Here is a 14,365-nt window from a genome sequence, read left to right as displayed (position 1 = left end):
AATAAAGAACGGTACATGCATAAGAAGGTGTTACATAGATACTACGAGCATGATAGAATAACCGATCCAACAATATACTCGTACTTCAACAAAAGGAGCAATAAAATCCATAAAAACTAGGAAAAGGATTAGATAATAGGAGGCCATAGTATGGACATTGTGTGAGTATTATTGTGTGTCACACATAAATGCCCATCTATTTATAGATTCCTAAATAGTAAAAGAGTTACACCAACTTACTGACACACATATTGTTATAGCTATCACCCATCAACACAACAAATCTGTGACTCAACTATCAATATATCCAAATATTCAAAACTCTTTATTACTATTGTCATCAAGGTAATGCCTTCTATTAGTTATGCGCTAATTGTAGATGTAAATATCAGTTATTCTAGACAGAGTCTAGTTATTGTAACCATGAAGGTTGTTTCCAAATTTTAAATACAATTTTAACTAGAAAAAAACAGAAAACATATTTTGAAACAATATACCATGGCTATAAATAAACTAAGACAATATATCTGTATAAAATATTCCAAGTGTGAAAAAAGACGTACGTCTTTGAATTAACTGAGCTGTTCCATACTGAAAATTGGTCGACCTTCTACAAGGCTTCAGGTCAAAGTCAGGTTATACAATATTATAGTAATGGAGCAAACCAGAACAGTTTACTACAATAACTGTGTAAAGGTTGCTGATGTTAACTGGAACGGAAGGTAAAGGTTCAAATTTATCTTCAGTCAATAATTGAAGTTAATATGATTCCATTTTAAAATCATTATTTTACAATTAAATTTCAAGTATTAATTTTTAATAACCAAGTTTTTCCGGTTTCCATTGGACGTTTACTCCGGTTATTCCCATATCCATTACCTAGTTAAAAGTACTAACATGTTAATCAAATAACCTAACCACAAAGTCAACATGTTTTCAAACGTAATCAATTTGGTAGGATATTGCACTGGGCACCAAATACGTGACGCAAGCTGGTTACGGCGCAATGACATTCAAAAGATTAAGTACATAGCGGAAGTAATACAATAATCAAACGAAATTCCTTTCCTCAGAAATTTTGCTGAGATAAAATTAATTACAAAATATTTAAAAAAAAAAAAAACAATAAAAATGGTAATTAGATTGAATGTGTTCACATTATTTAAATTCTTCATTTTAAATCTACAATGCTTTATCGTATTTTGAGTTTGGTCCATTGATCTATCAAACTATCTGTGTACCAAACGTGAAAGTAGCATAAAACATCCACCAAACCATATCCAAAATTTCTTAGCTCAAGTCCATCTTGAACATGAAAAATAAAAAATGACGATTCACAGTCATACAGAGTGACACTAGATGAACACGGATGGTTGAAGAAAGATATCTAGGAAGAAAGTAAAAGTTTTATAAAACTATCTCTTCACCTTAATGGAACACAAAGCATGATTAATGATGATGATGGTAATAAAACGTCCAAGTTCTAGTGACCTTGTAATAATAATCAGCTGGTCCACCATTCATGAGAATCAAGGGAATCTCTGCTACATTCACTATTCTATGAATAGCAGATATATTTGTGCTCCTCTTTTAACAATACTGAATCATCTGCTCCTTCTTTTCCTTTTCAATTATTCATCTTCCATGTTCTCTCCCGTGGGAATGGATATATTCCAGATACTTTAGATGCTGATAATCAGTGAGACCTAAATAATATCAGGTCTGTTGATAATCGATTCAAGGTTAGAGTTTAGCGAGTCCAGTTTAATGGGAAATTAAATATTAGAACCTTCCAAATAGCAGGGTTGAATACTATCTACTAAATTATCAAACAACCTCAGTTCTGGATTAACCAGGCAACACTAGTTCAGATCTGGAACCACATCTGCTGGAGAACGTATGCAAAGAGGATGTACATGTAGCACAATACGTACTCTGAATCAACTGAAATTCTGAATATTAAAGCCAAATGGCGGTGGCCGACTTGTTTACTAAAAATTGCCTTATCCAACAACATTGTAAAATCGTTTAAGGTGTTTGCCTCAAGAAGCCAGAAACTTCTTCCTCCTAATGGGAAAAACAGGGAAAATAAGACGTAAAGAAATTAATAAATCTGAAAACTGTAGATGTCCGGTCTTCAAGTAGGAACACGTGTCTTGGACTGGAGGCTGTCAAGGTTGTAACTTATATAAATATATATATATATACATGTAACTACTAACTAACTAAGGTTACTTTCTCTGTAAGCTCTTATTTAACCTTCACCAAATAACAGCACGCATGCTTGATTCGTTCTTATTAATCTCACAATTCATTCTACCACAATAATATTGTTACCTAACAGCTGGGTAAGGTTTATCTAATTCATAGTAAAACTGTCTAATTCTCTATGTGAGCTCTTAGCTTTGCGAGCCAAACCAATTAAGTAAGAAGTGAATGATTACGCGGGAAAAAAACTGTCCATTACAATTCTATTTCCAGGAGTTTTACAAATTTGACATTCTATTTTTCAGACCAAAAAACGGACCAATGATGCTGATAATTGAGCATCCATCTTCAAACTGCTCCTCCAAAAAAAAAAAGAAAAAAGTAATTATCACCTCTAGAGATACTAATGTAATACTGGACCAAGAGAAAGTTAGCAAATGATATAGATCTTTTTAGTAGTTCATAGTTGTGAATGTACATTAAATATTACAAATACATTCACTCATTAAAGACACATACACTTTAACGATACATTTCGAAAGGGAAGCTGGCAAAAAATAATCTGCTGAACAAACAAACAAAAAAACCTACGAGTGTCTAGCTACAATTCTCCAGGTTATAAGTAATACGTTCCCGCCTCCCGAAACTTCAAATTTCAAAAAAAACATTTAATTTTCCCCCTCCTGAAAATGACCTAAAACGAATTTTCCTCCAAAAAAAAAAAAAAAAAAAAGGATTCGTATAGAGGTTATAAAACAACGTAGTCACCTAAGTAGTTACGAGGAATTCTACGAAAAATGGCACTTTGGGTTGTGGAAAACTCAGTATTTCAGGAACGCATTTAATCTTCTTTTACAGTATGGAAGATCTAGCTAATTCCAATTTAGTGAAAAATGAGGAAAACCTACCCAATCACTGAGAAGACAGATTTATTAATCAGATTTCACTCGATAAATGTTTTTGAAATAAAAATAATTGTAGATCATGAAAAGCGCAACGCGTGTACAGAACTTAGTGGAAGTCTGTTCAGCCAATTCAGAGGAAAATTTTCAAAAAAAAAGAGAAAAATCCACTGAATAAATTCCGGTACAGGAATTTCGAAGACTTAAGAACAAAATTTTGAAGTTTCTACTTCCTGCGAATTGCGAATTTTTAGAGATACTTTTTAAAACATTTTTTAGTCCGAGATGACCTTAACTTATTACTAAGTTTATGATTGGAAAACATTTTTTAGTCCAATAGAATAGTTGATCCGCTGTCAGAATCGCACTTTTAGAAAAATATGCAATGGAAAAACGTTGAAAAATGTGTATTGAATAAAACGGAACTAAGTGAAACATTAATACACCTTTGAACTAGCACTGCCAGACCAAGAATCACTCACATAGGTACTGAGAGGAGATGTAAAAGCACCTGATCTGTAGAAATATACTAAGGCCAAACTTAACACAAGATTCCGAATCTTAAGAGATATCTTTAATTAAAATAACGGAAATATCTTGTTGAGTACCTTAAATAATTTTTTTAAATTATTAATTATCAAATAATAATAATGGATCTTGACTACTTAAGAGAGTTCTTGATGACCGGAGACTTAAAGCAGACACCAAAAGAATTCTTTACATGCAGAAATCTTGTATAATATTGAAGGAAACTATTAAAAATTCCAAGGTTAAAAATCAAAAAAATAGTTCATAAAATGGAGAACAGAATGTCATGTTAGGGTGGTCTATAACAGTCGATTTGTTTCTATCTTTTTCACGTCAACATTTAATGTTATTAATAATTATACATTTTATATAATACATAATAAATGTTTTCTAATTATCTGAACGCTAAAAGTTTGTTTTTAAAATAAATACAAGTAGGTATATAAAAATAAATTTTGTAGATAATATAATTATACAACTAAATGGTAGTATTTGTAAATCTAATTAACTAGTGTCGGTCTAGACGAGATTCATTATGGCGGTGAAACAAATATTTCAAGTTCAGGAATTTTTATAATTAAATATTTGATTTAAACAAAATAGTGTTTATTAATACTGGCGGAACGATGGTACCATCTCAAGATGGAACTTTCACTATTTATCTACACTATAAACTTTAGGGATAACTGTTTTTTTAAAATATTAATATCTCACAGTGCGGTCATTATCTGTTTCATAAAACTTGTTCTGTTTTTTATAGTTTTATTTTTAAAAAATATTTATTATATACTTCCTATTACATACCTACTTAAATTTAAATTAATTATAACTCGATTCTGGATAAACACGTACCGTGATGTAAGGCGGCCCCTTGATATGGCTTTCTAATAAGTTGTCTAAGTCGGAGATTAATGTTTTAGACATGAATACCACAATCAACTTAAATCAATTTAATTACTTGTAAGTATAGTAGCTGTAATAGTGACACTTATTGTTGTTACAGCTCAACTCTTTTAAGAATTAATCAATATTGCTAAGCCACCCAAGGGGAAAAGATGAATACTTCAGGTCGGATCATATTTAAAAATAAGTTATTTATTAATCAACCCCCAAAAAAATATGATTGTCAACAAAGAAAGATGAACGCAACACCTCTAAGCAAGGCAGGCTTAGTATACCCCAAATCTCAATCATGAATATATCAAATTAATACTTATTATTGATGCATATTGATCGCTTTACGTTCTACATTCCAGGCAGATAATGTAAACAACCTGGAGGTAATTAATGGTGTTAATTAATAAGATTGGCACAGGTTCACATTCTCACGGTAATTAATGGTTTATTTCGGTGATGTTTACATGTTTACTGGGATAACCATGACCCAGCCAATTCTGTAAATATGCGCCTAATTAGTTTTACGTAACAAAACTGTGACCACTATTACGTAATAGACGAAAAAGAAAAGAAAAGTATTGAACTTTACATGATTTTCTTTTGAAGACTGGAAAAATTAACCATTTTATTTACAAATTTCTTTTCAACATTTAAATTCCTGTAAGATTAATAATTCTTAAATAGGCTTGTTGGAGCCTGCCTGAGTACACTTACTGAAAGGGATGCGTAAGGAGACAATATCTGTGCGTAACCTAGCTCTCCCTCATCAACTACCCTGGAGATTACCAAATAAATGAAAAGAATGATCCTCTTACAGCGACAGCCTTAAGACCCAAATCCCGTGCGCACTCCATTTCCAGCGAGGACGTAATTTCCGAACACGTTGGAAAAACAGATGACCCAACGTTTCAACTTCATGATTTCGACACTTGCGGTCAGAATGCTAAAAACTATAGTCTTTCAATGCTAAAAACTAAACTATAATCATAATAATTAATTAATAATAAATGATTGTGTGTCAAGTAAAATGTGATCAACCCGCATGTGTACCATGATCTAACAATGTTTAAAGCAAATCGTGGGAAATCAATTTTGGGAAAATCTCAAAAAAGTTGTAAATTAAAAAAAAAAAAAAAAATGGCTTTTTAATTACGTAGCAATTTCCAAACTTTCAATTGACTTGTTCCATTGGTCTGGAAATTTAAACATTTTGTAAGTACTAGAACCAACATTGCGCTTTCCCAACTCACATAGTTAGTGCGTTCTAAATGAAAAGATCTTCCTTCATCTAGACGCAAAGAAATGGGAATCTTTCTCCAGTCTATTGTTTAGACTCTGTAAAGTTACCTCGGCTTCTAGTCTAATTATCATGAATATAAAAATTAAAGGAAAAGACCGGAAATATACTTTCTTCTGCATAAAATGATAGAAACGGCAGTTTCTAAAATATGTGTATAACATGAACTGCTATGAAAGAGATAGAAGAATAATCGTCCCTCTCTCTATTTTACGGCACGCACAAATCAACCATGACGTATTCAAGAAGGACATAGAACTTGTTATCTAATGTTAAAAAGAGTTTAGTGACATAAGTAAACTAGTAAAGAAGCCAAAACGTCCTCAATATAACCAAATAAACCTCCTATAAATTTAACCCTGTAATCCCAACTTTGGAGAGCAAATCCTATCTCTATCGCTCTACATGAGCAGGCGAACAGTCAGTACTTAAGAGGACTTATCCTACATATCTTTATACCTCCCTACCGAGTGCCTGAGAGGATACCTAGAGGTTCAAATTTGGTACAGGTCCCATCAGGAGTTACAGCGAGTCTTCTAAATGCCAGAGGTCTCGTAACCTAAACAGTAGACATTGCCTTGGCAATCAGACAGGAGACCATTTACTCCCTTAATGTGGGGAATTGGCTTCTGAATCTAACGTGTAAAGGTGTAAGGTCAGCCAAGTCAGCATGAGCTCTCTTTTTATCCCGCATTAACTAAATATACTTTCTTCCTTAGACGATTATTTTAGATACTTTCGTTTTTTGTGAGAAATATTATTTAGAAAGCCGTATAGAAAGAATTTCGTGGAAACTGCAACCCCGAGAAAAATAATTTAAAAAGAAAATCTTATGAGAAATTCTATTACAAAAAATATTCTGTAGAAATTTCAGCGAAGACCGTTATGTCAAAACAATTAGAGTGCCTCGTTATGAAGCCATTTTGTGTTTATCCAATTATACGACGAAAAACATCGAACTATTAATAGACAGAGTAGAAATATTATTGTTATAGTTATACGTCAGCCATCTTTAGTCTAAAAACCTTAATTTCTTAATCCATAAAAAGCAAACCAAGGTCCATCCTCAGTGTAATATTTATAGGGTGATGTTCTATAAAGTTTGTCCAATCTCTTAGTTCCTCTTCTTAAGTGGCGGTTCTCTCATTATCTTAATTCACATCTTCTTTTTTAAAAGAAGTTATTACAACTCACTGAAGCTAATATAACACTGAGAATGGACCTTGCTTTGATTCGTATGGTTTAAGAAATAAAGTTTCATTCCGAGTTAAGATGGCTTATGTATGGCTAACAACACTCTGCCGAAGACTGTGTATTCGAAGTTAATCTTTGGAGATATTTTCGAGAATTCGGAAGCTCAATACCACAAGTATCAGCTCTCTAGTACTACTACTCAGTATTGAGATATTCTATTAAAACACATATTCACCAAACGTTTTCTTTTCTGTGGCCGGATCTAAAAACATTTATTTCCGGTAAAAATGCAATTTAGAAAATTTTTTGAAATTGCTTAACTTCCCCTTGCTGGATGTTAGAGAAAACTGAAATAATGCCAAGACTTTCGAGTAGTTATAACGACTTACTGGCTTGATTAACATGAGCAGCGTAAATTTTTGTATTGATGTTACTAAACATAAATTTTATTGGCAAGCTGAAATGATTTCTTGTATAAGTCATAAAGGAATTATTTAAAATAGATTTCCTAAAATTTTGCAATTAACTTATATAATTGACTATTAATGTGTTTTCGGTTTAGAAGAATCTTGAAAATCAAATTAAGATAAATTTTGTTTTGCTGTCACCTTAAGATTTGAAAATATTCCAAGTTATTGCGGGAAAGTTGTATTCAATGTTTGTGTAATTTGTAATAAAAGGAATGACGCAAGTAATTTGTTCTATAATTAATTGTTATTAATATTAAACAGGTGATAAGTCGGGAAATTTCACTGAAAAGCATACCAATATCAACCCATCAAGAAAATCGATTTTTTTTTTTAGGACAAAATTTTCGAGATAATCACGAGAAAAAAAAACCTGAAAAATCCTTTCATTTAAATGACTTACAGTTAAATTAAAACTTCCATTAATTAAAGTTGACTTCCGGTGGACCAGTTTAGAACCAAAGCCTTATTTTGCGTGCCTCCAAATGTCAAAGTTGAACTTCAGTTATTTTCCTTTTTTGAAGTGACATAAAATCTAATTTTTCTAACTCAGGACAGTGTTTTTCGTGATGAAAACTAAAAATGGACACGATCACTTCCTTCTCTTTCCATGAGACAGTAAAAAATACTTATTTAATCTAAACAAAGGACTTATTATCGCAATATTAATAAAGAAAAAAATTAATTATTTAACCACAAATTTTGTGTGCTAACCCTTGAAAATATTTTAATAAGAACGATACATTGTATAATTTAATGTTAAAATAATTAATGCATGTCATAATAATGTACTTCCTTTTCCGTGAAAAGAAAATATTGTTTATGAAAAATTCTTTTTAAAAACATATTTTGAGGCTGAATCTTCACAATTTCAGACTTGGTGTACATTTGTTGGGATACGGTGGTAATGATTACTCTTTACATCCTTCATTCATTGCAAACATCGTTGAAATTTTCAAATGATGTCAATTTTTTGGGAATGCTTACTAAGAATTGTATTAATAAAATAAATTGAGTAAATTCTAAAACTAACCCAAACGTGACTAAGACAGCTTTCATTGTAACTTCCATGTTTTCGCAGCAAAAATAAAATTCCAAAAAAATGTCTTTGTAAAAAATAAATATACACTAGACTAGCCTTTAGATATTGTCACTGAGTAAGAAACTTTAATGAACGAAAAAAATATGCCAAAAATTGAATTTTTAAAAGGCAAAATAAATAAATAAAATAATGAATGTAATCTAACTACATTTCACACACGATAAATAAGAAGGAATCGATAAAAAGGAAAAAAAATATATCTACATTAAAATTGATTGAATGCAATAAAGTGCGTACGCGTGATTTGAAAAGGAAGTAAGACCAGAAGGTACTTAGCTAAAGGCCGGCAGCGCGATTAGAGGTATGAACACTGAACTCAGGGAGATGCAGGGCTGTGTAGCCAGCTAAGTATGTTTGTGAACTGCACCCAACACTTTCACTAGCAGCAATATGTCTAATAGCGAAGAACCTCCTCCCTACTCCCGCCGACCAACCGTACGTCCGTCTGTCTGTCTCTCTGATTCACCAGAGGCTGGCTGGCTGACCGAACAAAACTTAACTTGGACATACCCTTCAAGGTACTCAAGGTAGAGAAGATATAGAGACTTTAGTCCGCCTCATCTTAAACCTCAATGTCACTCTGCTACGTAATCGAGGACGAACTGGAAATTCCCAAAATTGTCAACAAACAAATGAAATCATAAGAGTTTATAAATAATAGTTATTTATTAGACTTGTGAGAAGGTGGTGCTGTTTTTTACATTTCGTAACTAATTTTCGGTATCATTACTTTTATAGGAAATTCAAAAAGATTACAAAAAATGGTTCTTAGAAAATAGACACTAAGATTCACACACTAATTGTGTGTGTGAGCAGTGGGCAGAAAATCTTAAAAAACAAAAACAAAATTATGCACCGTTAAAAATTTGAACTCCGTTTTGGCATGACATCCAATTGTAAATTATCAGGAAAAATTGTATTACCGGAGGGGAGCCAGTATTTTTTTGTCTGTATGTACGTGAAAATTCTTGATTAGCCAAATATCAGTCCATCGTGTTTGGAGATAACATATATTAGGCAATATGTTAAAAGCTTTGGTTGGAAAAACTTTGAACTCACGAACATAGAGTTCAGTGTTGTTCTGGAAAACTGGGAACATCATTGCTACTGAAATATTATTTTCTCATGGTAGAGAAAGTGAACTAGTACAATCCAGACATCAGTTATCCTTTTTAAAACAAATTTACAATTTCAAAAAAATTTATTAGCATAAAAAGGCAGAAGAAAAAGTCTAATGTTGTTGAAGACCGAAGCCTTTTCTCAGTTACAAGTTCACATACATAACGACTATATATAAACTCGCTCTACAAATAATAATAAATTAGATCTAAAAAACTAGTTGAGAATTATGGCTGTAGTCGACCACAGAATCTAACAAAGCACAAGTTCACTTCAGTGAAAGACTCTAACGAGAGAACACTTTACAGAGGCGCCTGTAGCGCACTGAAAGAAGCTGTGGGCGCCAATGACGTCAGATGTTGATGCGCCTTAAGTTAAAAAAAAAAAATTAATAATAAAAATAACTAGTTTAGTTAATGTAAACAGAAGTACAGAAGTAAACGTTAAGAATCGCCCTCATAGAGTTACTTCTACTAAGAAGCAAAGCATCGATGTGTTGCGGTATTGCCTACTGTAGGGGATTTAAGTTCTTCACTTTTCTTAATAGAATCTATTTAAAAATCACTTAGTTAATTGCATCTAAAATTTTAATTATATTATTTTTGTTGAAAGGTTATCCTCTTATTATCATCATCATCTACACCAGCTATCTTCTGTGCTCCCAGTATGTTCTTCTATTACCAAACACTCTCGCCTCCCAAGTGTTCATAGTAATTAAAACAAAAATCGTTAAAATATAAAGCTCCTTTACTTTGCCTAATTTAATGAAACTTCAGAGTAATCAACTTTTAACATTAACAAAAAATCAATATATTACGAAAAAATAATTAAGGATGCATTATTTAATTTTGTTGGCCAAACAAGGGGTTGGAATGTGTTATTTTAAGCAATAAATTACGATAAAAATTATTAAGTTTATTTAATTGAAAATAAAAGGAAGAGAGAAGTTACTTCTTTTTTCAAGACGCAGTTTGACTAATAATCAAAGAAATAAAGAAAAATAAGAAGGCAAGGAAGTGCAAAGTATTGATCAACTTAAAAGAAAAAAAAAGAAGCTTTTTAGGATTCTGCAAGAATCAATTAACTAAATCAATTATCTTTTGTAAAAAAAAAAATTGGTTTGTAGGAGGAAAACAATCACAATCACTTATAGACTAAATCAGTTCCAAGCTCTAATAAACAAATAGAATAACAATGGTACCATCCTAACGTTTAGTTTAATAAATGGCCACACTCAGTAAGAACAATAAAAAAATTAGCAGCTTTTCTTGTTGCTTGTTTCTATAGCGATAAGTTTTCTTCAACCTTTTAGTTACGAAATCCTAATGAACAACACACTCACACACACAGAACTACTCTACTAAAGTGCTATATCAACCAGCCACCGATAGCATTGACCTAACAATGTCCGTTTTTGTAGAGAAGCGACAGGGAATACCAGAATCCGTAATAACCAACATGAGGTGACACTATTTGGAAACACAATACACAGAGATATGGAAACTGATTTCTAATACATACCAATGTACATTAGTAGTATACCATGTAATACTAAATATAGAAGATGCAGGCAGTGGTCAAACGGAAGTGATGTGATAGGGAGAGTTTGGTCATCAACTATTGACCAATCTTCCTGATATAAATCCACAATAAATTAACAACATTACCACTTTCCAACTGAATCATGTCGTTGTTGAAACTAATTCGAGGCCGGTAATGCTTCTAATTTCTCAATTAATTCTCTTTAGAGTCTGTGTGAGGGTAAAAAAAACACTCTCAGAGACTTTCTAAACGAACTTGTATTTTGCTCTTACTTGCAAGTGCAATGTACACTCGTGCTATCTCTTCGACAGCAAAAGATACAAGAGAGATTACTCATAGTGATGAGTTTGCCAGATATCAGTAACTCACCTCAGAAATCGCCTCATTGAAGTGCCCCTGATTAATACCAAGTGCAGAATAATAAATAAATAGAATAATAATGCCCGTGGATTTACTTTTATCCCAACAATTAGGAGCTGAAAAGAGTAAACACTAACAGCAGCAGTAATAGATGCTAAAACGCTAAAGACGACGCTCAACATAAGAAGATTATTGTAACATATGCCATTAAAACATATGGTTCAAGGCAAATCAAAATAGAAAAAAAGTAAGAGGATATGAGAATGGAAAGAGCTGAGAAAGATGTAAGTCCCATTTACCTGATTGGTCAAACGAAGTTCATTAGAAATCAGTTCACCGACGATGAAGACCTTTATTTAAAAAGATAGACTCTAATGGTTAGGATTGGAGGATAGGCTAGGTGCAGAGGTATGTTGAAGTCCAGGAAGAAACAGGAAAACCTCCTGGGTGAGATAGCAAGACGATGTAAAGGAGGAACTGAGACAGACTGGAGTAAGGAGTTAGCTGGAGTTAAGCAAGGATGTGTGATGAAGGATTATTTTAGCAAAACAATTCGATACTCTCGGCACTTAAGAACAACTATTTCCTTTAAAACCCAATCCTGACAAAGAATTAATACAAATATTAACGCCAATTGAACAAAAAACAAAAACAAAAAGAATCCGAAAACAAAGTACAAGACTATGTCGTCATCAGATATTTGCACTGAAGATGAAAGTTGTTGCATTCTGTTCCCAAAGGAGACCACACCCTTTTTTTGGCTTTCACTGGTCTTCTTAATTTTTTCAGCTTTAAATAAAGAGAAGAGAAAGAAAGCTCGTTGATAACTGTTTATTTGGATGTTGGGTAACTGTTTACCACAAATAAGTAAGTAAATATTGTGCTAGAGGCCTTTGATTCTCTCTGTTCGGTTTGTGTGTCTCATTCTATGTCCATTTCACCACTACTCTCCAGTTATTACGTCATTTGGCAGTTTATAAAATACTTTAAAAATTAAAAATGAAACTAAAACCACAATTTTCCATTTGTTACCTCTAAGGGATCTGAGTGTAACTTAATGGCCTACAAAGACTATTGGAAGTTCAGCTTTTCTGAAGTATCGATATATCACTATTATGGTATTTTCTGGAAAACCGCTTCTTTATTTGCTTTAAACTTGGTATTTATACTTTAAGCGCGTAGATCTATAACTTTTATTCAAATAATAAGTTAGAACTTAAGGTATTGTAGAATGAAAAAGTCATAATTCTTTTGCCAAAGTTCTGTCATAATTTCTTTACGATTTTATAAAGTGCCAATGTTTTAACTTTGTACATAGGCTACGCCTTTATAGGGCTATCTCTTATTAGTTTAAACCTTCACCCGGTAAACCTGATTATGCAGTATTCTGGGAGCTGCCGTCTATTACATTAAGTTTTTTTTCACAGAGAAATGACTTTAGAGAGATTCCAAAAAGTTATAACTTCCAAGCCGATATTTTCTTCTTTTTTTTTTTAGTAACAATTCAAAGTTTCCCGAAATTACGTAAACTGCAATAAGAGAAATTTGTGCGAGTGTTCACACTAGATTCATTAAAAAGCAGAACGAGATTATGTCACCATAACCTGCGTGTTTCTCTCCCCCCACTAGTAGAATGAATATTTCACTTCCGTTTTCTACTAATGTCTACACAACTTCAAGGACCAATTTCATTCACTCGACCACAGAGTAAATATTACAACAAGGTGGTGATGTAGGCTGTAAGATCACGTTCTCTACATATCAAGAAAGATTACTAATAACTAATAGTTTAGTTTAAACTATTCAGAGTGAGAAGGAGAGAGTGTTGAGTAATTTCTAAAAAACGAAATAATGACTAAGTATTTCTAGATATTGAAAAGAACTTATATTTTTTCAGTATATCTGTACATCTGTCTGTATGAATGAGTTTCAAAAATTTTAACTGAAGGACATAAAAATAGAAGGGCAATTTCCGATCTCTAACTCTTCGTGGCAGCCGGTGGACAAATAATCCTGGGAAGGAGACGGAATGAGGACTTAAAGCCATTGGTAAACCAAAAGCTCACACCACTCCAAGAAGTCAACCTCAGAATATTCAAGGGAGATGTTTTTTGGGGGGCGAGAGAAGAAAAAGTTTGAAGTTTGAATTGCAAGATATTACAGAGTGCTGCTCCCAGCTTTTTCCACCACTTTCTTGGCCTAATCCCAAGCGCCGAATTATGGATGGTATGAGGAAGACTGGGACGATAATAGGAGCCACCAGGTAAATGGAACCTTCACTGAAGAGCTGGCGAGAATATTTGGGGTCCTAGAAAATCCTTTTTAAATCGGTGATGGAGAAGAACAGAGTCACTAAACGGAAAGGATGATGTTAAGCTTTTGAGGGATATCCAATCCCAATCGGTCAGCTTCCCTTTCTTCTAAGAGGTTTCCATAGGACCTGAGTGGTCTCCAGATTTATGGCGGTATAAAGCGAGAACGTTCCCAACCTTTTTTTTTAAAAATTTTTTAAATCAATTTTAAAATATCTGTACAGAGCTTTGCGGTGAAGGATGTATGGGATATCACGATCATATTTGACTACGACTCCCCACACTTTCTAGCACTTTGCTGGAGAGCTTGATTCCCTTCAGGTTTGGAGGCGATGGTAGAGTATCCCAAGCTTCCAGGAGATTCTGTATACATATCAGATGATTTTTTATGTGAGAGCTTTGTTTAGCAATATTTAGAGAAAGAAGGATGAATTGGT

At 32.9% G+C, this 14,365-nt stretch overlaps 1 protein-coding gene across 3 annotated transcripts in view; it reads right to left on the bottom strand.

The window, feature by feature from the left end:
- The window catches only part of LOC141461232 (uncharacterized), a 97,075-nt gene that overhangs the window by 73,446 nt on the left and 9,264 nt on the right, over positions 1-14,365 (bottom strand). The window contains exon 1 of one of the 3 annotated variants that reach the window (XM_074142040.1): positions 8,527-8,982. The exons of the other annotated variants lie outside the window; for them this stretch is intronic. Coding sequence (XP_073998141.1) covers positions 8,527-8,564 — 38 coding nt within the window. The 5' untranslated portion in view covers positions 8,565-8,982. Of the gene's footprint in view, positions 1-8,526; positions 8,983-14,365 lie in introns of those variants that run through there. 3 annotated transcript variants of the gene reach the window in all.

Source organism: Rhodnius prolixus, unplaced genomic scaffold (assembly GCF_049639745.1).
Source record: "Rhodnius prolixus isolate KJV_2025 unplaced genomic scaffold, Rpr scaffold_6, whole genome shotgun sequence".
In the NCBI taxonomy this organism is placed as follows: domain Eukaryota; kingdom Metazoa; phylum Arthropoda; class Insecta; order Hemiptera; family Reduviidae; genus Rhodnius; species Rhodnius prolixus.
Note: the sequence above shows the minus strand (reverse complement) of the source record. Positions and strands in the feature narration are given on the sequence as shown.